Source organism: Muscardinus avellanarius (assembly GCF_963383645.1).
Source record: "Muscardinus avellanarius genome assembly, chromosome: 3".
Classification (NCBI taxonomy): Eukaryota; Metazoa; Chordata; class Mammalia; order Rodentia; family Gliridae; genus Muscardinus; species Muscardinus avellanarius.
The window spans coordinates 130,119,762-130,147,305 of record NC_137788.1 but is presented as its reverse complement, the minus strand read 5'-3'; the positions used below and the strand labels follow the sequence as shown (position 1 = coordinate 130,147,305).

Genomic DNA, 27,544 nt, shown 5'->3' with positions numbered 1-27,544 from the left:
GTGTTTAAAAAAAAAAAAAAAAGGGGGAGCCAGGCGTGGTGGAGCATGCTCAAAATCCCAGCATCTCGCCAGGCGTGGTGGCGCACGCTTGTAATCCTCGCGCTTGGGAGGCAGAGACAGGAGGATCGCGCAGGTTCGAAGCCAGCCGCGCGCGCTGGCTTAGGAGACCCTGTTTCCAAATATAAAAAAAATGTAAAAAGAGGTCTGGGAGTGTAGCCCGGAGGTAGAAGGGCTTCCAGGAACCCCAGTACCACCAAAAAAAAAAAAAAAAAAAAAAAAAAAAAAAAATCCCAGCATTTGGGAGGCTGAGACAGGAGGATCATGGTTCATGGATAGCCTCAGCTACTTAGTGAGATCCCTTGCAACTCAGTGAGACCCCATTTCAAATAAAAAAAATAAATAAATAAACTAGGGTTGGGGACATAGCACGGAGGTAGAATGTCCCGGGGTTCCATCCCTAGTACTGCAAAATAAAATAAAATAAAATAAAATAAAATAAAATAAAATAAAATAAAATAAAATAAAATAAAATGGACAAGTTGGGTGTGATGATGCATGCTTGTAATCCCAGTACTTAGAAGACTATGACAGGAGGATCCCAAGTTTGAGGCCAACATGCAGTAACTTAGGAACTAAACTGTTTCAAACTAAAAACAATAAAATATGGCTGGGAGTGTAGCTCAGAGCTGTAGAATGCCCCTGGGTTCAATCCCTAGTCACACGCAAACACACACAAAAGACAAGAGCTGCATATTCAACTGTTAAGTCAATTTGAGAATGACTGTTCATTCCTTTGATTACAGCTGCCCTTTTACTATATTCTCTTTTCAAGCTTGATCCCAAATTTCATTTATAATCTCAAACTCTGTAATAAAATAATAGAGAGTGTAGGAGTAACATAGACACAGTGTAAATTACCTGGCCAGCACCTATTAAGTGTCTGCCAAAGTACCAGTGCCAACACAGTTCAACTGTGGAGTAGAAATAATCTTAAAAACCAGCATGGGGGTGGGAGATAGAGATGTAGATTCACAGTACATTGCTTACCTACTTATGATTCCCTACACTGCAAAACAACAATAATTATAATAAAATAAAATCCGGCATAAAAATAAAAATCTCTAGAAGTGAGAGATCCTGCTAAGAAATTTGCTGCTATCTTTTGTGAGCATTATCAGCAGAGAGGTACATACACAAGACTCCTTATAACTAACTAGCAGTATTTACGATAGTAAGCCTCTAGTGACTCATCTGCAGAAATAGGTTGCAAAGGGGAGAGAGACGATATATAGCACTTACCATCTTCTGTTTCTTGCCAGACTATCCCTTCAAGGTTGACACTGGTTCCAGGTTCACAAGGGCCCAAGCATTCAGGCTCTGTGGCTAGAGCCACATCACATGTGTTGACCCCAATGGATCGGGTCCGAACCATGATCTGCTCACAGGGAGATGAGATGTCATTATTGACCACTGGTACCAAAAGGTGCAGTGGCAGTACCGCTGGTGTGGAGACAGGAGATTCCATCTATAGAGGAGGAAAAAGCAGTAGATGAGTTACACAGACAACCTTTGGAGTAAAATACTTTTTTTTTTTTTTTTGGTGGTACTGAGAATTGGACCCAGAGGCATTCTGCCTCTGAGCTATACCCCTAACCCAATTTTTTATTCTTTATTTTGAAACAGGGTCTCACTAAGTTGCAGAGGGTCTAAGTAGCTGAGGCTAACTGCAAACCTGTGATCCTCCTGTCTCAGCATCCTAAGTACTGGGATTATAAGCACGCGCCACCACGCCTGGTTTTAGAGTAAATACTGTTCTGTATTTAATCTAGTTCTATACACTTTGCTGCAAGAGTACAAAGGCTCTAAACATAGCATGTCGATCCTTCCTTTTAAATTCCAGCTCTTAATACTACTATAAACCTAGTAGAGCACTGTGCCTACTAGGTGTTCTACTGGGGGAAGCTCTTCTCTCCTCTCTCTCCCTTCCCCGTCCCTCTCCCCTCCCTCTCCCTCTCTCTCCTTTCTCTCCTGTCTCTCCCTCTCTCTCTTTCTCCAGTTCTGGGATTGAACCCAGGGCCTCACATATGCTAAGTAAAGACTGAACCACTGGGCTACAAGACAAGGCCTTTTTTTTTTTTTTTGGTGGTACTGGGAATGGAACCCAGGGGCCTTCTACTTCCGAGCTATAATCCCAGACCTATTTTATATTTTATTTGGAGACAGGGTCTCTTAAACCAACTGAGGCTGGCTTCGAACCTGCACGATCCTCCTGTTTCAGCCTCCCAAGCACGGGGATTACAAGTGTGTGCCACCATACCCGGCCATGACAAGGCCTTTTTAAAAATTTTTATTTTGAGACACAGTCCCTCTAAATTGCCCAAGATGACCTCTGGAGTAGCTGAGATTATAAGGGTGTTGTGTGTGTGTGTGTGTGTGTGTGTATGTGTGTGTGTGTGTGTTATAAGAAGCTAATCCCAGGGCCTTGAGCATGAATATGAGCACTCTACTACTGAGATATGCCCAAGGCTTCTCTATTTCTTTTCCTTTTTTTGTGTGGGGTTTTAGGGATTAAACCCAGGGGCATTCTACCTCCGAGCTACACCCCAAGCTCTATTTTTTTATCTTTATTTTGAAACATGGTCTCAACTAAGTTGTGGAGGACCTCACTAATAGCTGAGGCTGGTCAAGAATCCTGATCCTCCTGTCTCAGCCTCCCAAGTACTGGGATCAGAAGTGTGTGCCACCACGCCCAGCTTCCAGCCCTATTTTTAAATTTTTATGTTGAAACAAGATCACACTAGGTTGGTGAGAGTTTAACCACTTGTTGAGGCTGTCCTTGAATCCTACAATTCTCCTGTATCAGCCTCCCAAATACTGGTACTACAGGGATATGCCACCATGCCTGGCTCCTTCTCCTTTTTTTTTTTTTTTTTTGGTGGTACTGGAGATGGAACCTGGGGCATTCTACCTTCGAGCGACACCCCCAGCCCTATTTTTTATTCTCTCAAATGCTGGGATTAAAAGCGTGTGCCACAGCCAGGCATGGTGGCACATACTTGTAATCCCCGCACTTGGGAGGCGGAGACAGGAGAATCGTGCAGGTTCGAAGCCAGCCTCGCTGGTTTAAGAGACCCTGTTTCCAAATAAAAAGTATAAAAAATAGGTCTGGGAGTGTAGCCTGGAGGTAGAAGGGTTTCCAGGAACACCAGTACCACCAAGAAAAAGAAAAAAAAAAAAAAAAGGAAAAAAAAAAGAATGAAATATAGAGCTGGGAGGTAGAATGTCCCTGAGGGGTTCAATCTTCAGTATTGGAAAAAAAAAAAAAAAGGAATAAAAAAATAGGGCTGAAGGTCTTGCTTGGAGGTAAAATACCCCTGGGTTTCATCCCCAGTACCACACACAAAGAATAAAGACAATTCAAGGAAAAGCAGAATAGGGAGGTAAACAGTGGCAGAATTCCAATAACATTATTTAAGCCCTTGCTTGAAAACAAAAAACTCCATTGCTGGGAACCTACAAATTCCTTGTTGGCTTAAGCTAGTTTGACCCAGGTTTCTATCACAACTGAAAAAGTCAGGAACACTTTATCAACCACAAGTTTATAGACATACTTTTATTTAGTCAGTGAAGTTATAATAAAAACGTTCAACAAGATTGGACCACAGGCAGTTGTGGTATACCACCTCCATCCTAGCTGATAAACATCTAGTAATCTATATTCTTTAAATATAGCTCTTCAGCCAGGCATAAAATCACCCAACTGTATCACGATCCAGTACACATTTTATCAGTATGTCATCTAGAATATCATAAAAAGCTTTCTCAAGTCCTAGACAAAATCAAGGTACTTACACACCTAGCAACTCTATTGGGGGAAAAGAAGAGTGGGGGCTGATTTACTGTGCATTTATTTATTTATTTATTTATTTATTGGGTCTGGGATGGAGCCCAGAGGCATGTGACCTACACCTCCTGGCCTATTTTTTATTCTTTATTTTTGAAACAGGGTCTCACTGAGTTGCAGAGGGCCTCACTAAGTAGCTGAGGCTGTCCGGGAACCGCGATCGTCTGGTTTCAGCCTCCCGAATGCTGGGATCACAAGCGTGTGTGCCACCACGCCCAGCACTGTGCTTTTATTTAGAACCAAATTTGGTTTCTAATGAGCATTCTTTTTCTGGACTCCTTTTTTCATTCAACATCAGTAATTATCTATGTGGTCTAGGCATTATACTATTGGGGGGTGTGTGTGTGTGTGTGTGTGTGTGTGTGTGTGTGTGTGACTAGAGATAGAACCCAGTGGCTTTCTACCTCCAGGCTACACTCACAGACCTATTTTATATTTTGGAAACAGGGTCTCTTTTATATTTGGAAACAGGGTCTCACTAAGCTGCTGAGAGCCTCACTAATTAGCCAAGGCTGGCTTCGAACCTACACAATTCTCCTGTCTCAGCCTCCCAAGTACTGGGACTACAAATGTGCGCCACCACACCTGGCTCTGCATTATACTATTGTAAAGAATATGATCACTAAGCCTGGGTTAGGTGTAGTAAATATGAACAAGTAACTAAAGCAATGTCCAGCAGGATGCAAAGGAGTCAAGGCTGAAGGGGCAGAAGCACATGCATCTATCTACCCAAGAGAGAAGCAAGTGAGACACGTGAGACATTTTCAGCTGGATTTTGTATATATGTGGTCCTGGGGATTAAACTCAGGGTTTCACATATGCAAGCCAAGCATAACTCAGGTATGCTGATGGCCCTATTAATTTAATTTTTGATACAAAATTGCCCATGTTGGCCTCCAATTTGCAATCTTCTTGCTTCAGCCTCCAAAGTAGCTGTGCTTAAAGGCCTGTGCCATCACACCTGGCTTCAGCTAAAAAAAATTTTTTTTCTTGATGGTACTGAGTGGAACCCAGGGGCTTTCTACCTCTGGGCTATACTCCAGACCTATTTTTTATATTTTAGTTGGAAACAGGGTCTCACGAAATTGCTGAGAGCCTCACTAAGTATCTGAGGCTGGCTTTGAACCTGTGAGATCCTCCTGTCGCAGCCTCCCAAGTGCTGAGATTACAAGTGTGCACCATCACGCCCGATTTCAGCTAAATTTTAAGGAATAAATTCAACTGAAAGATAAAATTAGATCATTACCATTATTATCATTAATATTTCTGGTACTGAGCATTGAACCCAGGGGCACTGTACCCATGAGCTACACACTCAGCCCCAATTTACTTTTTGTTTTGAAGCAGAGTCTCACTAAATTACTGTGTGCTGGCCTCCAACCTGTGTCCTTTTGTCTTGACCTTCCAAGTACTGGGATTACAGGCATGCACTACCATGCTCAGCTAAAAAACTGAGATTACTTTAGTCTGATGCAATTCCAAATACTTAGCCTGACAGGGAGGTACAATTGTCTGTGATGGAGGAGGGGTTGAAGAGAATGGTTTGGGATTACATGTCACAGTAGAGAAAGTCAATGTGGAGTTATAAGCAGGAAAGTGGCAGAACTTAGATGCTTTTTGAGTTTTACTTTGCTTTGAAGATTCATCAGAAGGTAAGGACACTAGTTAGAAGCCTACTATACTAGTCCAAGTAAGATATGATCATGACTGGACGGCTGGATGTCTTAATGACTACCAAGGCAGGTAGTTGTCTTGGAAAGAAAGGAATAGGTTAGAGGTGGGATCAATTGGCTTCAGTGACTGACTCAACATCCAGGAGCAATCTGAGGTGATTTAAAGGTTTCTGAGCCGGGCGTGGTGGCGCACGCTTGTAATCCCAGCATTTGGGAGGCTGAGACCTGGAGGATGCAGTTCGCAGACAACCTCAACTACTTAGTGAGGCCCTCTGCAACTCAGTGAGATCTGGTTTCAAAATAAATAATAAAAAATTGGGCAGGGGGTGTAGCTCAGAGGTCAAATGCCCCTGGGTTCCATCCCCAGACCCGCAAAAACTAACTAAATAAATAAAAGTTTCTGAGCCAGGCGTAGTGGCACATGCTTGTAATCCCAGCATTTGGGAGGCTGAGACCAGAGGATCACAGTTTGTGACAGCCTCAGCTACTTAGTGAGCCCCTTGGTAACTTACTGAGACACTGTTTCAAAAAATAAAGAACAAAAATAGGACAGGGACTGTAGCTTGGAGATTGAATGCCCCTGGGTTCCATCCCAAGATCCGCAAAAAAAAAAAAAAAAAAAAAAAAAATCTGGGGCCGTTACCTCAGAAAGAAGATACAAGAAAATAGTAGCAATGGTACAGGTGACAAGAAACTATTGGTGGGACTGAAAGAGAAAACAAGGTCAATTTTGGACACAAGATTTAAGTAGGTGGCTAGATGTGTAGGATAAGAGATAATAGACGGCTTGGATGATATAGCCTATGGATACCGAATAGAGACAAAAAAAGAAAGCTGGGGAGAGAACCTATGGAATACTAACATTTACTTTATTTATTTTGGTACTGGGGGCTGAAAACAGAGGCATTCTATTTCTAAGCTATGCCCCTAGCCCTATTTATTTATTTATTTATTTATTTATTTATTTATTTATTTATTTAGCGGGTCTGGGGCTAGAACCCAGAGGCATTTGACCTCTTAGCTACATCCCCTGCTCAATTTTTTTTTTAATTCTATATTTTGAAACAGGGTCCCACTGAGTTGCAGAGCGCCTCACTAAATAGCTGAGGCTATCTGTGAACCACTGTTTCAGCCTCCAAATGCCGGGATTACAAGCGTGTACCACCATGCCTGGCTTTATTTATTGAAATATTTACTTATTGAAATAGAGTCTTAGCGGGGCATGGTGGTGCTTGCTTGTAATCCCAGTATTTGGGAGGCTAAGACAGGAGGATCATGGTTTGAGGACAGCTTCAGCTACTTATTGGGGCCCTTTGCAACTCAGTGAGACCCTGTCTGAAAATAAAAAAATAAAGAATCGGGCTGGGGAGGTAGCTCGGAGGTAGAATGCCCCTACGTTCCATCCCTAGGGCCACATGAATAAACAATATATAAATACTTAAATACAAAGGAGTAAATCCAGAAAAAAAAGAACACAGGAAAGTTTGATATTGATAATAACCATGATAATAAAAGCAAAATAATTATTTATGTGGCACTAGAGATGGAATCTATGCCATTCTACTTCTGAACTATACCTCTAACATTGTGGGGGGGGGTACAAGGGGGGACTGAGTCCAGGGCATTCTACTTCCAAGTTTTACCCCTAGCCTTATTTATTTATTTATTTATTTATTTATTTTATTTTATTTTGCAGTACTAGGGATCGAGTCCAGGGGCATTCTATCTCCGAGCTACACCCCAAGACCCTTTATTTTGAAAAAGGGTCTCACTAAGTTGTGAGGAACTCACTAAGTAGCTAAGGCTGTCCTTGAACACAAATCCTCTTGTCTCAGCTTCCCAAGTACTGGGATTATAAACGTGCACCATCAAGCCCAGCCTATATTTTATTATTTTATTTTATTTATTTATTTTGGTACTGGGGATCAAACTCAGAGGGCAGTCTACCCTGGCTTATTCTTTATTTTAAAAAAGGGTCTCACACTTGAGAGTCTGAGACAGGAGGAGCACAGGTTTGTGGCCAGCCTCAGCTACTTAGTGAGGCCCCTCCACAACTTACTGAGACCCTGTTTGAAAATAAAGGAAAAAATATAGAGCTGGGGTATAGCTTGGAAGTAGAATGCCCTTGGATTTAATCCCCAGTAGCACAAAACCAAACCAAAACAAACCAAAAAACAAACAAAACAAAACAACAAGTAGCCCAAGGTCTCAGCCAGGCGTGGTGAATGTCTATAATCCCAGTACATGGGAGGCTGTGACAGGAGGATAGCAGTTTCAAGAACAGCCTCAGTAAGCAGTGAGGCATGGTGTCACACACCTGTATCTTTTTTTTTTTTTTTTTTTTTGCGGGTCTGGGGATGGAACCCAGGGGCATTTGACCTCCAAGCTACACCCTCTACCCTAGTTTTTATTCTTTATTTTGAAACTGGGTCTCACTGAGTTGCAGAGGGCCTCACTGAATAGCTGAGGCTGTCAGCGAACCGCGATCCTCCAGGTCTCAGCCTCCCGAATGCATGCTGGGATTACAAGCGTGCGCCACCACGCCCGGCTACACACCTGTATCTTAGTACTTGAGAGGCTGAGAAAGAAGGATTGCAGGTTCAAGGCCAGCCTCAGCAATTGAAGAAGACTCTGTTTCAAAACAAAAATAAAATTGGGCTGGGGGTCTAGCTTGGAGGTAGAATGTCCCTGGGTTTAATTCCCAGTACCAAAAAATAAACAAACAAAAAAAATGATAAGAATTAGAGGATAGAAATCTGGAAGGATATTCTAACAATGACTTTTGGGTACCGAGATTCTAGAAAATTTTTTGGGTTTCTTCTATATTTCGGTATTTCAATTTTTATTACATGAGAATGTATTCTAGTTTAAAATCTTTTTATTTTGAAAGAAAGGAAAGAAATGTTTATATATATTAGAGTTTATTAGAAGGGGCCCAAATTAATAGGAAATTGGCAAGTAGGGGAAGAAAGTGAGAATAATGTAGCATGTTAAGTAGAAAGGGAAGGCAGGAGTACAATGACATTAAGTCAGAATATCAACTGCACAGGTCACTGGGCAACAGGACTGGCCCAAAATATCTGGGTGGTTCCTAAGACCTAGGATGAAGCAGTAACTCAGTGACCTTCATAAGGTAAATGCAGATTTATAACCTAAGGAGAGCCTGTGTTCATCTGATTCTAGTTGTCTAAAACCAGTAGGCATATTTCATGCATATGCAAATATGCAAAATTTTTGTTGAGAAATAAACATCAATCTCAAACCCCTCTCTGTGGCAACCAGAATTCTGCCTGGAACAGAGCCAGGAAAAGCCTTATTTCCAGCACTTCTGACAAAAATGTGGCTTCTGCTTATCAAATTAAAATGCAAAGCAGCTCATTCCAGTGTCACTGGGAACTGTCAGAAAGAGATTATGGTTTCCACCCCAAGGATGCAGGTCAGCTAAACAATACCTATCTTCCTGTGCTGAGAAGGAGGGAGAAGGAGAATGATTAGGCTTATTTCCAAATAGCAGTCCTGCCTGCTTGTTACCATGGTAACCTCCCTTCCCAAGCTGCTCTCATTTGTCTCTCTCTGCCTGACCTTCATGTTGCTCTGACAGTAACTGAGGAGGAAAGGTGCCTGCCTGCCAGCTCAGCACTGGAGCTGGAGGCGCTGAGCACGAAAGAGGCACTCAAAGTCCCTCTCATTCTAGGCTCTGTGACCTCACAGCGATTAGAGTTCTAAAAGAGCTTTCTGGTGGCCCTTGTCATTTCATCCTTCCTCCCCTGCTTGCGGGGCCGGCCTTGCTTCTCTACTATATCCTTTTAGTGTGAGGATCTGAGTCAGAGTCAAGTGGTAGGTGAGAAGTCACAGGGAAGAGAAAAAACAAGGCATGACAAGCTGAGGAACAGAGATAATAAAATATTAACTCAAAGCTGCCTGAGACATTCTCGGCACAGTGGTGTCAAGCACAGCTTCTAGTTCCCTCTTCAGGATTCGTGCTGTGTGCCAGTCAGTGGAAATCCGAGGACAATTAAGGTAACCTGGGACAAGGGCTGGAGGAAGGGCCCAAATTCCTAGTGCTTTTTATTGTTGTTCAAGCCCTGGATTTACATATATAATAATTTAACAAATAACTATCCAGTTCTCATTACGTGATGAAGCTCCAGTGTTACATACTGGATGTAGAATGGTAAATGAAAGAGATGAGTAAACACACAGAAATTGGCAACTGCTTTTACGGAACAAATTGGGCATGTGATAACAGAACACACCCAGGGAGATGCCTAGGGTAGACAGGAATGGTTACTTCTGAAGATGCTGGGTTTTAGCTGCAGCCTGAAAGATGAGAAGACTAGATAGAAGAGCCCTTCACATGAGAACCAAGGCATAAACACTTCTAGCAAAGGGAATATCATATGCAAACCCCTAAAGCAGGAAAGAGGTTGCCATTTCATGAGTATTTCATTTCATACCCATGAGGAAATAAGAATTAATTCTAGAAGTTTAGGAGGTCTAGGGAATGGGTACCATTAAAACTGAGGTCCAGTTGGTCATGGTGACACATGCTTGTAATTCCAGTATTTGGGAGGCTGAGACAGGAGGATCGCAGGTTCGGGGACAGCCTCAGCTATTTAGTGAGGTCCCCTACAACTTAGTGAGACCATGTTTCAAAAAAGAATAAAATATAGGGCTAGGGGTATAGCTTGGAGGTAGAATGACTCTGAGTTCAATCCCCAGTACTGTAAGAAACAAAACAAAACAAAATAAAAAAAGGGGTAGAGGTGTAGTTCAGAGGTAAAATGCCCCTAAGTTCCATCACCAGCATCAAAAACAAAACAAAACAAAACAAACCACTGAGGGTCAGTTCTTTGTTAACAACAGTCTCTATATTCCAAAAGACACTTTGTATTAAAAGTATGACTGGCTTTCACTAGCTCATCTTAAGCGGCATCTTCAAATCCATCACAGACTACCCTCAACTTACTTAAACTGATTTATGTTGGAGTAATGAGCTTAAAAAGGAAGCAGTAGGTTGGTCAGGGTGGTGCATGCCTGAAATCACAGTACTTGCCAGGCTGAAAGAGGATTGCAGGCTCACAGCCAGCCTCAGCTACTTACTGAGACCCTGTTTTTTATTATTATTTTTGTTTGTTTTTTTAATTAAAAAAAAAGGATAAAAAATAGGGCTGGGGTATAGCTCAGAGGTAGAATGCCCTTGGGTTCAATCCCCACTCTCACACACAGTCCCCCTGCCAAAAAAAAAAAAAAAAAGAAAGAAATAAATAAAAGGAAGAAGTAGGGCCAGGCTTCAGACATCAGTTCACTTTTCCAGTTTTTATTATTCCTCCCTAGGGAAATCCTATCCCTGATCTACACTCTCAGACTGATTTTCTCTCTCATTTGGAAAAAGCGTCTTGCTAGGTTGCTGAGAGCCTCACTACATTGCTGAGGCTGGCTTTGAACCTTAGATCCTCTCATCTTAGCCTCCCAAGTTTACAAGATTACAGGCATGCATCACCACACCCAGCTTATTGTTTTATTTTGAAACAGGGTCTCATTAAGTTGTGGAGACTCACTAAGCTGCTGAGGCTGGTAGTAAACATGCAAACCTCCCACCTCAGCCTCCCACAAACTGAGGATTACATGCATAAGCCATCATGCCTCGCTCACTTTTCCAAATTTCAATGTTAAGAAATGAAGTAGCCAGGCGTGGTGGCGCATGCTTATAATCCCTGTGCTTGGGAGGCGGAGACAGGAGGATCGCACAGGTTCGAAGCCAGCTGTGCCGGCTTAAGAGACCCTGTTTTCAAATAAAAATATAAAAAATAGGTCTGGGAGTGTAGCCCAGAGGTAGAAGGGTTTCCAGGAACCCCAGTACCACAAAGAAAAAAAGAAAGAAATGAAGTAGCCGAGTCTGATCGCATGAGAGGCAGAGACATGATGAATGCAGGTTCAAGACCAGCCTCACCAACTTAGTGAGATTCTCAGCTACTTATTGGGACCATGTTTCAAAACACAAAACAAAAAAGACTGAGGGAGGCTGGGCATGGTGGTGTACGCTTGTAATCCCAGCATTCGGGAGGCTGAGACCAGAGGATTGCAGTTTGCAGACAGCCTCAGCTACTTAGTGAGGCCCTCCACAATTTAGTGAGACGCTGTTTCAAAATAAAAATAAAGCCAGGTGCGGTGGCGCACACTTGTAATCCCAGCATTCAGGAAGCTGAGACCAGAGGATCGCAGTTCGCGGACAGCCTCAGCTACTTAGTGAGGCCCTCCGCAACTTAGTGAGACCCTGTTCAAAAAATAAAGAATAAAAAATAGGGGAGAGGGTGTAGCTTGGAGGTCGAGTGCCCCTGGGTTCCATCCCCAGACCCGCCAAAATAAATAAATAAATAAATAAATAATAAAATATAGGGCTGGGGGTGTAGCTTGGAGGTAGAAGTACCACAATAATAAATACAATACAATAAAATAGGGCTGGGGTATAGCTCAGCTGGGTTCAAACCCCAGTATCATTTTTTGTTTGTTTGTTATTTTGAAACAGGGTCTAAGTTTTACAAGGCCTCACTAAGTAGCTGAGGTTGGCTACAAACGCGTGTCTCAGCCTCCCAAGTACTGAGATTACATGCCCAGCTCTCAGTACCATTAAAAAACAAAACAACAAAAAAAGGTGATTAAATGAGCTTTTGCTTTTCTTTTTGCTTTTAAATACCATCTTTGCTGGGCGTGGTGGCGCATGCTTGTAATCCCCGCACTTGGGAGGCTGAGACAGGAGGATTGCACAGGTTCGAAGCCAGCCTCAGCTACTTAGTGAGGCTCTCAGCAACTTAGTGAGACCCTGTTTCCAAATAAAATATAAAATAGGGCTGGGAGTATAGCCTGGAGGTAGAAAGCCTCTGGGTTCCACCCCCAGTACCACCAAAAAAACAAAAAACAAACAAACAAACAAAAAAAAACCCATCTTTATTTCAGGCTGAAATATATGCTCAGACGACAGAGTACATTGAAATAATTCTTGTATTACTCTACTCTGAAGGAGCTAAAGTGGAACTTGCTAGTATTCAACTGAGCAAGACAGGAACAAATCCAGGAGGAAAAAAAAACCCAAATAACATTTATACTTAAGATATAATTAAATCACCTGCCCTATTTGGGTAGTTAAAACTTTTATCTGTGTTTCACTATTAAGTCTGAGAAGCCATGCCCGGTGGTGCATGCCTGTAATCCCAGCACTTGAGAGGCTGAGACGTAAGAATCACAGGTCCAAGGACAACCTCAGCAAGTAGTGAGAATCATCAACCTGGCAAGAAACTGTTTCCAAATAAGAAATAAAATCGGGCTGGGATTGTAGCTCAAAGGTGGAATGCCTCTGAGTTCAATCCCCAGTAACACACACACACACACACACACACACACACACACACACACACACTGAGAAAGAGGTTCTCATAATCTCCAGCAGTCTCCACAACCTTTTTCTTCCCCTTCTTATAAAATTAATTGCATAATCCCAAAGCACAGTCTCCCCAGCAGATAAAATTGGTCAGCATGTGACAAATTGGTAATAATCCTGTAATTCTCTAAGGAGCTGGAAAGAAAGCACTTTATCTCCACTTAGGCATTTGGCTAATCACTTGACTCTGGAAGAAATCTTTAGAAAAACAAATAGGTAGGACAGCTCTCAATGGAGGTGGAGGAATAAAAGCCAAGACGTGGTGGCCCAGACCTATAATCCCAGTACTTGAGAGGCTGGGGACAAAGGGATTGCAGGTTTGAGAAAAGCCTCAGCAAGTAGTGAGATTCTCATCAACCCTGAGAGACCCTATTTCAAAATAAAAATTAAAAAATAGGGATAGGGATGTAGCTCAGAGGTAAAATGCACCTGGGTTCAATTCTTACTACTACACACACACACACACACACACACACACACACACACACACACACCCGCAACAAATAGGGGATAAACTGGCATCGGAGGTGCACACTTGTAATCCCAGTACTTGGGAAGCTGAGAAAGGAGGATCCAGGCTTGCAGCTACTTAGTGAAGACCTTTGCAACTAAGTGAGACTATTTCTTTTCTTTTTTTTTTTAATTATTATTATTTTTTTTTTGGTGGTACTGGGGTTCCTGGAAGCCCTTCTACCTCCGGGCTACACTCCCAGACCTATTTTTTTTTATATTTTCATTTTTGGAAACAGGGTCTCCTAAGCCAGCGCGCGCGGCTGGCTTCGAACCTGCGCGATCCTCCTGTCTCTGCCTCCCAAGCGCGGGGATTACAAGCGTGCGCCACCACGCCCGGCCAAAGTGAGACTATTTCAAAGTAAAAAAATAGGGCTGGGGTGTAGCTCGGAGATAGAATGCCACTGGGTTCAAACCCTAGCATTGCAATAAATAAATAAATAAATAAATAAATAAATAAATAAATAAGACTGGGAATGTAGCCCAGATGTAGAAAACCACAGTTCAATCCCCAGTAATGTACACACACACAGGATTTAGGAGGTCTCTCTCTCAATCTGCTTCTCCTCTTCTGTCTGTAATAAATTGACTTTAATTATGGAAAGAAAACCTTTCTGGCTTCTAAAGATTTCTAGACACTACCTATGGTCATTTAAGCTCTCTTGACCTTGGTTTCTCTATAAAATAGAGTTACACACACACACCCCAGTACTAGTACTGGGAATGGAACCCAGGGGCATTCTACCTCCAAGCTACACCCTCAGTTTAATTTTATTCTTTATTTTGAGAGCCTGTTTGGAGGTTCTAGCAGGGGAGCGCAGCTACTTGTATACCCTTGACGGAAGACTGATCCTCTATTCGGGGAAGGTTCGTCCTCTTTGACCGAGCGCGCAGCTTCGGGAGGGACGCACATGAAGCAATGAGGGAGGAAGGGGACACCCGCCTAGCCAGCCAGATCAGCCGAATCAACCCTGGCGATCAATGGGCTGACAGATGTCGCAGCCAGATCGCCCTCACATCCTCTTTATTTTGAAATAGGGGAGCCGGGCGTGGTGGCACACGCTTGTAATCCCAGCATTTGGGAGGCTGAGACCGGAGGATCGCGGTTCGCAGACAGCCTCAGCTACTTAGTGAGGCCCTCCGCAACTCAGTGAGACCCGGTTTCAAAATAAAAAAAAAATTGGGCAGGGGGTGTAGCTCAGAGGTTGAATGCCCCTGGGTTCCATCCCCAGACCCGCAAAAAAAAAAAAAAAAAAAAAAAAGAAATAGGGTCTCATTAAGTTGCAGAGGGCCTCGCTAAGTAGCTGAGGCTGTCCGCGAACCTTGATCCTCCTGTCTCAGCCCTCCAAGTACAGTGATTACAAGCATGCTCCACTATGCCTGCTTTGTTTTCCCTTTTGAATTTAATCTTTTTTTATGACTGTCAGGAGCAGCTATCCTTAATAGCACAGCTATTGGCTTTATTACAAGTATATCCATCAAAATGAGAACTTCTAAATTCAGACATGCATTTTCATTATAAAAATAACACACTATAATTAGAAACTTCTCTGAACTATATGAGACAGAGGTACCACCTAAAGCCAATGGCTTTGGATTGACATGTCCTAGAAAAATATAATTTTTTTTTTAGCTACATAGAGACAATGTATATTTCTTTTTCTTTCTTTCTTTCTTTTTTTTTTTTTTTTTTTTTTGGTGGTACTGGGGTTCCTGGAAGCCCTTCTACCTCCGGGCTACACTCCCAGACCTATTTTATACTTTTTAATATTTGGAAACAGGGTCTCTTAAGGCCAGCACAGCTGGCTTCGAACCTGCCTGATCCTCCTGTCTCCACCTCCCAAGCGTAGGGATTACAAGCTTGAGCCACCATGCCAGGCTAGATAATGTATATTTCAAATATAATGGCAAAATAGTCCAGATGCATCTATCTCTCAGACAATAAGATACTTTCTTTCAATCAATGAAATATTAAAATTCTGCCAGGCATGGTGGTCCACATCTGTAATCTCAGTATTTCAGGAGGCTGAAACAGGAGGATCACAAATTCAAGGCCAGCCTTAGAAAATTTTCTTATTCCCAGTACAGGGTGGACCCAGGGGCATTTTACCTCCCAGCTACACCCCCAGCCCTATATTTTATTCTTTTTGAAACAAGTCTCACTAAGTTGTGGAGGTCCTCCCTAAGTAGCAGAGGCCAGGCTTGAATTTGTGATCCTCCTGTCTCAGCCTCCCAAGTACTAGAATTATGTGTGTGCTGCCATGCCTGGCTCAGTCTTAGAAATGTAGTGACACTCTCAGCAACCTAGAGAGACCCTATTTCTGAACAAAAATAAATGGGCAGGATGGGCATGGTGACACAAACCTGTAATCCCAGTACTTGGGAGGCTGAGACAGGAGGATCAAAGGTTCATGGCCAGCCTCAGCAACTTTGTGAAACCCTCTGTAACTCAGTGAGAATGTTTCAAAATTAAAAAAAAAAAAAAAAAAAAAAAAGGATGGGGTATAGCTTGGAAGTAGAATGCTCCTGTTCCATCTCCAATACCAAAACAAAAATAAATAAATAAAAACAAAATGCAGGTGTGGTGGTACAAGCCTAAAATCCAAGTACTTGGGAGGCTGGGACAGGAGGATCATAGGTTTGAGGCCAGCCTTAGCAATTTAGTGAAACTCTCATCAAACTAGTGAGACATTGTTTCTAAATAAAAATAAAATATAAGGTGGGCATGCTGAAATATGCTTGTAATCTTAGTACTTGGGAGGCTTAGACAGGTTCCCAGCCAGCCTCAGCAATTAAGCAAGGCCCTCCAAAACTCAGTGAGACACTGTTTCAAAGTAAAAAATAAATCAGGAAGCCAGGAGTGGTGGCACATGTTTGTAATCCCAGTACTTGGGAGGGTGAAACAGGACTGAAGATTTACTGACAGCCTCAGCTACTTAGGCCCTTTGAAATCTAGTTAGATGCTGTTTCAAAATAAAAAAATAAAAAATAGGGCTGGGGGACATAGCTGGTAGGTAGAATGCCCCTTGGTTTCATCCCCAGTACTCTAAATAAAGTAAATTAAAAATAAATAAATAAAATAGGGATGGGAGTGTAGCTCAGAGGTAGAATGCACCCAGATTCAAACCCCAGTACAAAAAAAAAAAAAAATCTACCAGTGTAAAGAGAAATTCCTAGCAAAGTTTTGCTATAATAACACGATGCCTAACTGTATACCAAATAATTTCTTTCCTAGTCTCTTACAGAAGGAGGAAAATAAATAAAATTACATTCTAAGAGGTTCTTATTTTATTAGCATATTACAAACCATGTGGTAATGTACCAAATTCTTTCTTTCTTTCTTTTTTTCCTTTTTTAGCGGTGCTGAGGATTGAAACCAGGGAAATTATATCTCTGAGCTACACCTCCAGCACTATTTCTCATTCTTTAATATTAAGCAGGGTCTCACTAAATTGTAGAGGCCTTACTAGCTCACTAGGTAGCTGAGACTGGCTGTGAACCTGCGATCCTCCTGCCTCAGCCTCTCAAGTACTGGGATTACAAGTATGTACCACCATGCTCAGCTAAACTAACGTGTGTGTGTGTGTGTGTGTGTGTGTGTGTGTGTGTGGTACTGGGGATGGAACCCAGGGGCCTTCTACCTCTGGGCTACACTCCCAGGCCTATTTTATATGTTATTTGGAAACAGGGTCTCTTAAACCAGCTGAGGCTGGCTTCGAACCTGCACAATCCTCCTGTCTCAGCCTCCCAAGCACGGGGATTACAAGTGTGCGCCACCATGTCCGGCATGCTAACCATTTCTTAAAGCTGTCTAAATCAATCACCTCAAAATTATATATCAAGCTGGGCATGGTTGCATACGCCTGTAATCCCAGCTTTTGAGAGGCTGAGACTGGAGGATTTCAGGTTCTATCTCTAAGCTACATCCCTAGCCTTATTTATTTATTTATTTATTTTGCAGTACTGGGGATGGAACCCAGGAGCATTCTACCTCCGAGCTACACCATCAGCCATATTTTTCAGTTTATTTATTTTATTTATTTATTATATATTTATTTATGGTGGTACTGGGGTTCCTGGAAACCCTTCTACCTCCGGGCTACACTCAGACCTATTTTCATACTTTTTTATTTGGAAACAGGGTCTCTTAAACCAGCGTGAGCAGCTGGCTTTGAACCTGCACGATCCTCCTGTCTCCGCCTCCCAAGCGAGGGGATTACAAGCCTGCACGCCACCCACTACGCTCAGCTGTCTTTTTATTTTTAAAACAGGGTCTCACTGAGTTGCGAAGTAGCTGAGGCTGTCCACGAACTGCAATCCTCCATCTCTGTCTCCCAAATGCTGGGATTACAAGCCACCATGCCTCCTTTATTTTGAAACAGGGTATCACTAAATTGCACAGGGCATCACTAAGTAGCCGAGGCTGGCTGAGAACCTGTGTTCCTCCTGTTTCAACCTTCCAAGTACTGGGGTTACAAGTATGTGCTACCACACTTGACCATTTGTTTAATTAATTAATTAATTAATTTTTTTGAGGTACTAGGGATTGAACCCAGGGGCATTCTACCTCCGAGCTACACCCCTATTTCTATTTTTTATTCTTTATTTTGAAACAGGGTCTCACAAGTTGCAAAGGGCCTTATTAAGTAGCCGAGGCTGGCCCTGAATGGTGATCCTCCTGTCTCAACCTCCCAAATGCTGGGATTACAAGCACACGCCACCATGCCTGGCTCACAGTCCTATTTTTTATTCTTAATTCTGAAACAGGGTCTCACTGAGTTGCAAAGTGCCTCACTAAGTAGCTGAGGCTGTCCGCGAATTGCGATCCTCCTGTCTCAGACCACCCCCCCCCCGCCAAGTACTGCAATTACAGGTATGTGACACCACACGTGGCTGAGATCCTGTTTTAAAATAAAATATGAAAAGGGCTGAGGGTGTAATTCAGATATAGAATGCCCCTAGGTTTAATCCCCTGTACCAAACCAAACCAAAAATCAAAAGACTTTGTCAGTATTAATGATTTTTCTTTTTGCCTCTGGCTCTGTAGGGTTTGCATGGCACTGTTATTGAAGCCTTGAGGATAACTCAAGGGTAGGCTGAAGGAAAATAGCATGCACAAAGGCTATAAAGGGAGGAATGTCTTGAGTGCTTAAGGAATACTAAAGAAGCTAGTATGACAGGAAAGAAAGAGAGAGGGAGGGAGAAGAGAGGGAAGAGAGAGGGAGGGAGGAATAGGTCAGGTTAAAATGGAAAGCAGCTAGATAATACCATTGACTATAGAATGCTGTTTTTTTTAATTTTGTTTTTTGAATGATACAGAAATTCACTACAGGTTTTTTTTTGGGGGGGGGGTTGGAGGCACTGGGGATTGAATACTATCTCTGTGCTACACCCCCAGCCCTATTTTATTTTTATTTGGACACAGGGTCTTGCTAGGTTGATGAGAGTCTCACTACTTGCTGAGACTGTCCTTGAAACTGTGATCTTATCTTACTCTCCCAAGTACTGGGATTACAAGTATGCACCACCATAACTGACTTACTCCAAGTTTTTTTTTGGTTGTTGTTGTTGTTTTTAGTACTGGGGATGGAACCCAGGGTTCCATTAGCCCTATTTTTTAATCTTTATTTTAAAACAGGATCTCACTGAGCTGCAAAGGACCTCACTAAGTAGCTGAGGCTGTCCGCAAACCATGACTCTCTTGTCTCTGCCTCCTGAATGCTGAGATTACAAGGGTACGCCACCACGCACAGCCACTACTAGGAGAGAAATAACACCAAATGCTTTAAAATAACCTTTCTGGCAGGTATTCTGAGAAAAGGCTATATAGGGCACTAAAAACAGGGGTACTATTTAGGGACTGTAACAATAACCCAGGGGAAGTTAAACAGTGGTTTAGACAAGGTTAGTAGCAGTGGAGGTGTTGGGAAAAGGCTTGATTCAAAATATATTAGACACAGAGACAGTAGGACTTGTTGGTGGACTGGATGTGGAGAGGGAGAGAATGAGGATTTAAGGATGACTCCTCGGCTCAAGTAATTAGAAGATGGATTGAAAGAGGATTATATTTTAGAAGAAAAAAATCAGAAATCTGGCTTTGGACATACTAAGTTTGAAATGCCTATCAGATATCTAAGTGGAAATGTCAAGGAGGCAGATGAAAATATGAGGTATATAGTAGAAATGAAGCTGTCGGAATATAAATAAGGGCAGAGACAATAATGAAGAGAGTGGGCGTAACGGAGACTAAGTTTGAGAACTGAGCCCTGGGGCACTTGAATGTTTAAAGGTTGGAGAGATTAAAAATAAGCAGTGAAAGAGCTGAAGCATACATTAAGGTGAGGGAAACACTAGGAGAATGTGTAAGCAAGTAAGGAAACTACTGAGAGAATAATCAAACTGCTAAGAAGTCAAGCGATATAAAGAACTAAGAATCATCAAGAAAGTGAAAGGACAGAGTTGGGAGTTGTAGCACACACTGGTAATCCCCATACTTGGGAGGCTGAGGCAGGGGGATCTTTGCAGCCAGCCTTGGTAAATAGGTGAGGCTTGCAGCAACTTAGTGAGATCCTGTTTTGATGAATGCTCACAGTAACATTATTCATAACAGGAAAAAAGTAGAAACACTTTACATGTCTATCAAGGGCTTCCCTGAGTAGCTGAAGCTGTCCTGAACCATGATCCTCCTGTCTCAGCCTCCTTAATGCTGGATTACAAGCACGTGCAACCATGCTTGCCTGAATATTATTATTTTTTTGTGGAGGTACTGGGGATGGAACCCAGGGGCAATCTACCTCTGAGCTACACCCCCAGCCCTATTTTTTTATTCTTTTATTTTGAAACAGGGTCTCACTGAGTTGTAAAGAGCCTCACTAAGTAGCTAAGGCTGTCAGTAAACCATGATCCTCCTGTCTAAACCTCCTGAATGCTGGGATTACAAGCGTGCGCCACCATGCCCAGTATTCAGTATTATTTTCAGTATTGTTTTCTTAATGTGATACTGGGTATTAAACACAGGGCCTGCCAGGCATGGTGGCGCATGCTAGTAATCCCTGTGCTTGGGAGGCTGAGACAGAAGGATTGCACAGGTTCAAAGCCAGCCTCAGCTACTTAGTGAGGCTGTCAGCAACTTAGTGAGACCCTGTTTTCAAATAAAATATAAAAAAATAGGTCTGGGAATATAGCCAAGAGGTAGAAAGCCTCTGGGTTCCACCCCCAGTACCACAAAACAAAACAACACAGGGCTTGTACATACTAGACAAGTGCTTTACCACTGAGCTGTACTCTGAGCCCTTTTTAATCTCATTTTATTTTGAGAAAGGGTCACTAGGTTTCCTAGGCTGGCCTCCAATCTGCAATCCTCCTACCTCAGTCTACTGAGTAGCTGGGATTAAAGGTAGATGCCACTGCACCCAGCTTGAATGAATCTTAAAAATACTATGCTAAGTGAAAATAAGCCAGCACAAAAGCCAAATGTATGATTCCATTTATGTGAAATGTTCAAATAGGCAAATCTATAAACAGTACAGTAGAGGTTTCCAAGGGTTGGGGAAGGAAAGAATGAGGAGTGTCTCCTAATGGGTACAGAATATTTTCCTGAAGTTATTAAATGCCATAAAAAGCCATGTGTGTTGGCACATGCCTGTCATCCTAGTACTTGGGAGGCTGAGACAGGAAGATCACAAGTTCGAGGTCAACCCTAACAAAGTAGTGAGACTCTCAGCAACCTAGTATGACTCTGTTCTCTGTTTCAAAAATAGGGCTGGGGTGTGGCTCTGAGGTAGAATACTCCTGGAGTTCAATTCCCAGTATCAAAAAAGAAAGAAAGAAAGAAAGAAAGAAAGAAAGAAAGAAAGAAAGAAAGAAAGAAAGAAAGAAAGAGAAAGAAAGAAAAAGAGAAAGAAAGAAAGAAAGAAAGAGAAAGAAAGAAAAAGAGAAAGAAAGAAAGAAAGAAAGAAAGAAAGAAAGAAAGAAAAGGAAAAAGGAAATGAAAAAGCCATAAAATTAGATGGTGGTAAAATTTGTACAAGTCTATGAAAATACTAAAATCTCTAGAATTTAATACTTCCAACTACTCAGGAGGATGAAGCCGGAGGATTATAAATTTGAGGCCAGCCTGAGCAATCAATTTAAAAAGATCCCGTATCAAAACAAAAAATAATAAAGCCAGGCGTGGTGGCGCACTCTTGTAATCCCAGCGCTTGGGAGCCTTCAGACAGGAGGATTGCACAGGTTCAAAGCCAGCCTCAGCTACTGAGTGAGGCTCTCAGCAACTTAGTGAGACCCTGTTTCCAAATAAAAATATAAAATTGGTCTGGGAGTGTAGCCCGGAGGTAGAAAAGCCCCTGGGTTCCACCCCCAGTACCACACACACACACACACACACACACACACACAGCCAGGCCTGGTGATGCACACTAATAACCCTAGTACTTGGGAGGCTGAAATGAGGATTACAGGTTTGAGGCTAGCCTCAGCAATTTAGCAAGACTCTGCTTCAAAATAAAATCTAAGGTGGGCATGTTGATACATGCTTGTAATCTTAGTACTTGGGAGGCTGAGAGAGGAGGATCACAGGTTCACAGCCAGCCTCAGCAATTAAGCAAGGCCCTCTGTAACTTAGTGAGACCCTGTTTCAATGTAAAATATAAAAATAGGAAGCTGGGCGTTATGGCACATGCTTGTAATCCCAGTTCTTGGAAGGCTGAGACAGGAGGATCACAGGTTCATGGCCAGCCTCACCTACTTAGTGAGGCCCTCTGCAACTTAGTGAGACCCTGTTTCAAAATAAAGTATAAAAAATACAGCTGGGGGTATACTGGGATTACAAGTGCACACCACCACATCCGGTAAGCAACTATATCTTCACATTTCAGAATCAAGCACCCTAACTGATATACAGTGACATACAGGCCAGCAAAAACCATTAATGAACTAATAAGAGAACTGTGAGGGAGCGTGGCTTCTGGTAAAAAAATAAAATAAATAAAATAAAATAAATCAGATTATAATTTCAATATACCAGATCTCTCCTTAAATTATTTCTAGGCCAGAACTAGTCAAAGTGTGGTCCTCAGACTGGCAGCATCAGCACTTCTGGGTACTTAAGTGCTGCAATCCAGCCCTCTTCACACATCTAGATTCTTGTTTTTCAGAAAGCTGTGTGTGTGTGTGTGTGTGTGTGTGTGTGTGTGTGTGTGTGTTGGGGAAGTCTCTCTCTCCTTTTTTCTTTTTGGAACTGGCTATCGAACCCACTGAGCTACATCCCAGCCCCAGAAACCCCTAGATTTTATTTTGACTCTTGTATTTTGAGACAACCCTTTCCTTTATGTTCTCTGTTAGTTAAAAATAAAAGTATTTTCTATGTCACCAGCACAAGGAATTCAGCAGGATTCATTTCTGTATACTGTGCTGCCAAATATAAGCCCCATTAATGAACAGCACAAGGGACTAAAGCTGGGCTTGGTAAAATGATTAGAGTGTCAGGAGAAATCCAACCCTGCAAGCCGCTGCTTTTAGAATTCATTAAACTGCAGCCACAGGTCCCTCCCTCTCTCTGCTTGAAAATCAGATGTTCACCCAACCCTAGCAGCAAGATGAAGACCTTAGAGAGAGGGCTCTGACAGCAAACCACAGAGTCTGCAGACACATCTTGTTTTAATTGCATCAGCAACTGCTAAGCAATTAATGAAAGAAAGAGGGAGCATCAGTGCAAAAAGAAAAGGAACTTGTGCAACCATGTGGAAATACTTCATCCTGACCCCAATGAGAGCAGGTTATTTATGGCAGCTGCACAAAGCATCAAATCCTTGCATCTGAACTCCCAGGCCACTTCCCAGGCAGCAATAAAGCTACACAGTCTAGATTTCCTCTTGCTTACAGTTTTATATCTCCCTTATTATTCCCCGTAGCCACCAACAAAGGTGAGGGAGGGAGAGAGCCAACAGATCAAGTGGGTGATTTAGCTGTTAAATCCCTTGGGCAGATTCTATGTTTTGCACAATACTGGGATATAAGGATCAGTAAATACTAAATACTAAGAGCAGCGATTCATCAGAAGTATGCCTGAACTATGCCTAGGGCATGGTGGGACAGGAACTCCATCAATAAACCCCTGCAGGTTCCTTTCTTTTCAAGCTATATCTTTATCCTTTCACAGCAGAGAAAGGCAGTAAGATAAAAACTGCCAAACAAAAACCTCTCAGAGAGAAGGTGAATTCTCAAATGTGCCCCTGGGCACCAAAAAATAGCACTGGCATGAAAGAGAAACAAAAGCTCACAGGGCAATTTAATGTTGAGATTCCAGCTATCATTGCCTTGGAGAAAAAGGGATCCTAAATCATATCAGTGAAGGTTGGGGATTTGGGGTGGGCTGGGGAGGGTAGGAATTAATGAAGTATAAGATAACTTTAATTCACACATGAAATTCCTAAGCATAATAATGTTGAGGGGAGCTCATTTTCCTCCTTAGCATTCAAATCAATGATAAAGACCAAAGTTCCTAGGTTTTCTAGAAAAATGCTGATTTTAAAATGGTCATTTATACAGCAGGGTGTGATGGCACAGGCTTGTAATCCCAGCATTTGAAAGGCTGAGACAGGAGGATCTCGGTAATGAAAGTAAAAAACTAACTTGATCTATGACTTGACTCTACTGTTACATTACTTAATTTATTTCAACTCCCCCCTCTCAAGGCCCTCTCTCTAAGAGTGAATCCAGGGGCACTCTACCTGGAAGCATTTTACTCCTTATTTTGAAAGGACTTCAGTTGCAGAGGGCCTCATTAAATTGCCAAGGCTGGCTGTGAACCTGCGATCCCCCCCGTCTCAGCCTCCCAAATATTATCGGCATGTGCCAGGACACTTGGCTTTACTTTCATCATTTATTAAAGATATAAGATGGAAGTGGTGGCACACACCTGTAATCCCTGTACTTGGGAGGCTGAGACAATAGGATTGAAGATTTTCAGCCATCCTCAGCAATGTGAGACTTTCATTAACTTATCAGACCCTGTTTCAAAATAAAAATAAAAGTGGCCTGGGGATTTAGGTTGGGGTAGAATGTCCCTGGGTTCAATTCCCAGTACAAAAAATAAAATAAAAAAAATATTGCTGGGTATGGTGGCACATACCTATACTCCCAGTACTTGGGAGGCTGACACAGGAGGATCACAGGCTCCCAGCCATCCTCAGCTACTTGGTGAGGCCCTCTGCAACTTAGTGAGACCCTGTTTCAATTTTTTTTTTTTGCAGGTCTGGGGATGGAACCCAGGGGCATTTGACCTCCAAGCTACACCCCCTGCCCTATTTTTTTTTTTTATTCTTTATTTTGAAACCGGGTCTCACTGAGTTGCAGAGGGCCTAAGTAGTAGCTGAGGCTGTCCGTGAACTGCGATCCTCCAGGTCTCAGCCTCCCGAATGCTGGGATTACAAGCGTGCACCACTACGCCCGGCTCTGTTTCAAAATTAAAAAAAAAAAAAAATTGAGCTGGGAGTATAGCTTGGAAGTAGAATGCCCCTGGATTCAATTTTCAGTACTGCAAAATAAATAAATAAACAAATAATAAATAAATAGAATAGGGATGGGAATATAGCTCGAAGGCAGAACAAAAACAGTATTTTTAAAGGGCTGGGAATGTAGATTGGAGGTAGAATTCCCCTGGGTTCAATCCTCAGTACCATAAATAAACAAACAAAAATAAAAATAAAAAAGTAGATGATTTAATAAGTCATCCATGGAACTTTGTTCTTGACTACTGCTATTTAGGAAAAAATAAAATCAAACCACTTAGAAGTAATTATCAGATCTGGTTTCTGCCTATCTTCTCATCTCATAACCATCGTTCCCTCAAACTTTATTCTTTTTTTTTTTGCTGTTCTGAAGATGGAACCCAGGGGCACTCTACCCTCAAGCTGTACCCCTAATCCTATTTTTTATTCTTTATTTTGAAACAGAGTCTGGCAGAGTTGCAAAGGACCTTACTAAATAGCTGAGGCTGGCTGCAAACTACAATTCTCCTGTCTCAGCCCCCCACGTACTGAAATTACAAGCATGCACCACCATGCCCAGCTCAAACTTTATTATATTATTCCACAAGTATTTATCCAGGAATTGCTATATGCTTGTGTTGTTCTATGTACTATGGATGCATTCAAGACCACATGTATTTAATGTTCAAGGAAATGAGACTTGTGGCTGTGTGTGTGTGTGTTACTGGGGATTGAATCCAGGGGCATTTACCTCCTATCTACACCCCCAGTCCTATATTTATTTATTTATTTATTTATTTATTTATTTATTTATTTATTTATTTATGGTACTGGAGATGGAACCCAGAGGCATTCTACTTTGAGCTACGTCCCCAGCCCTACATATATATTTTTATTCTTTATTTTAAAACAGGGCCTCAATGAGTTGCAAAGGGCCTTACTAAGTAGTTGAGGCTGTCCACAAACCTCAATCCTATTGTCTTGACCTCCCAAATGCTGGGATTACAAGCGTGTGCCACCATGCCTGACTTTATTTTTTATTTTGAAACAGGGTCTCATTAGGTTGCTGAGAATATTGTTAAGTTTCTGTGGCTATCTTTGAACCTACAATCCTCCTGTCTCAATCTCTCAAGTATTGGGATTACAGGTGTACACCATACACCTGGAAATTTGTTGCTAATTTGCTGAAAGAAGCTGGGCTTGGTAGGGAACACCTGTAATCCCAGCATTTGGGAGGCAGAGACTGGAGGATTGCGGTTCGCAGACATCCTCCGCTACTAATTAGTGAGGCTCTCTGCAACTTAGTGAGACCCTGTTTCAAAATAAAGAATAAAATATAGGGCAGGGGATGTAGCTCAGATGTCAAATGCTCCTGGATTCCACCTCTAGACCCGCAAAACAAAACAAAACAAACAAAATAGGGTTGGAGATGTAGCTTGGAGGTAGAATTCCCCTGGGTTCCATCCATCCCCAGTAACGCAAAACAATTAAAAAAAAAAATTTTACAAAGGGCTGGGGGGTGGGGGAGCTTAGAGGTAGGATGCCCCTTGCTCAAGCCCTAGTACCAATAAATGAACAAATAAATGGCATGGCAAAAATAAATTATATGGGATGTTGGATAATGATAAACATTGTGCATAAAATAAAATGGAAGAAGGAAGAGAAAATTTTTTGTAATGTGGAATTTTAAATAGAGTATTCAGTAAAGATTCACAGAGGTGGTAAAATTTCTGTGTTTAGGACTACATCTAACACATTTCCCCTTTAGGCCTTTGTACTTGCTATGCTTTCTGCCTAGTACTCTTCCCCGACCTCCTTTCCAATTTTTACATGGCTAGCTTTTTGTCTTTTAGGCCTGGCCTAAATGTCACTTTCTCAAAGGAAAATTCCAAGCAACTCTAAAACAGCCAACAATACTCCTAGGCATTCCTAACCAAATAAAGACTCAACTACATATAACTAAAGATTCGAATGCCAGGCGTGGTGGTACACACTTGTAATCCCAGCATTTGGAAGGCTGGGACGAGAGGATCCCAGCTACGTAGTGAGGCCCTCTGCAACTCAGTGAGACCCTGTTTCAAAATAAAGAATAAAAAATAGTAGCTCAAAGACAGAATGTCCCTTGGTTCCATTCCCAGTGCCACAAAAGAAATTAAATAAATAAAAAATAAAGATTTGAATCCTGTTGTACTATTTCTGGGTTTAATCTCTGACTTAACCATCTGGAAAATAGTTAATAACAGTTAACTTTAAAGGTTGCTGAGAGCCAGGCGTGGTGGCGCACGCTTGTAATCCCCACGCTTGGGAGTCTGAGACAGGAGGATCGCATAGGCCTCAGCTGGCTGTGAGACCCTGTTTCCAAAAAAAATATAAAATAGGTTTGGGAGTATAGCCCGGAGGTAAAAAGCCCCTGGGTTCCACCCCCAGTACCACCCCCCAAAAAAAATGTTGCTGTGACGATTTATTACAACCAAATCAATAATTTAACAATAAAATAATTCTATCTTTGTGTGCGGGCACACATGCTTTT

General features: G+C 42.1%; 1 protein-coding gene across 1 annotated transcript in view; it reads right to left on the bottom strand.

Moving 5' to 3' along the window:
- Positions 1-27,544, bottom strand: part of ZNF609 (zinc finger protein 609) — a gene marked incomplete at both ends in the record, with an annotated part of 163,118 nt that overhangs the window by 61,378 nt on the left and 74,196 nt on the right. The window contains one exon of the mRNA XM_080692776.1: positions 1,300-1,525. Within this exon, the coding sequence (XP_080548902.1) occupies positions 1,300-1,525 (226 nt within the window). The remainder of the gene's footprint in view (positions 1-1,299; positions 1,526-27,544) is intronic.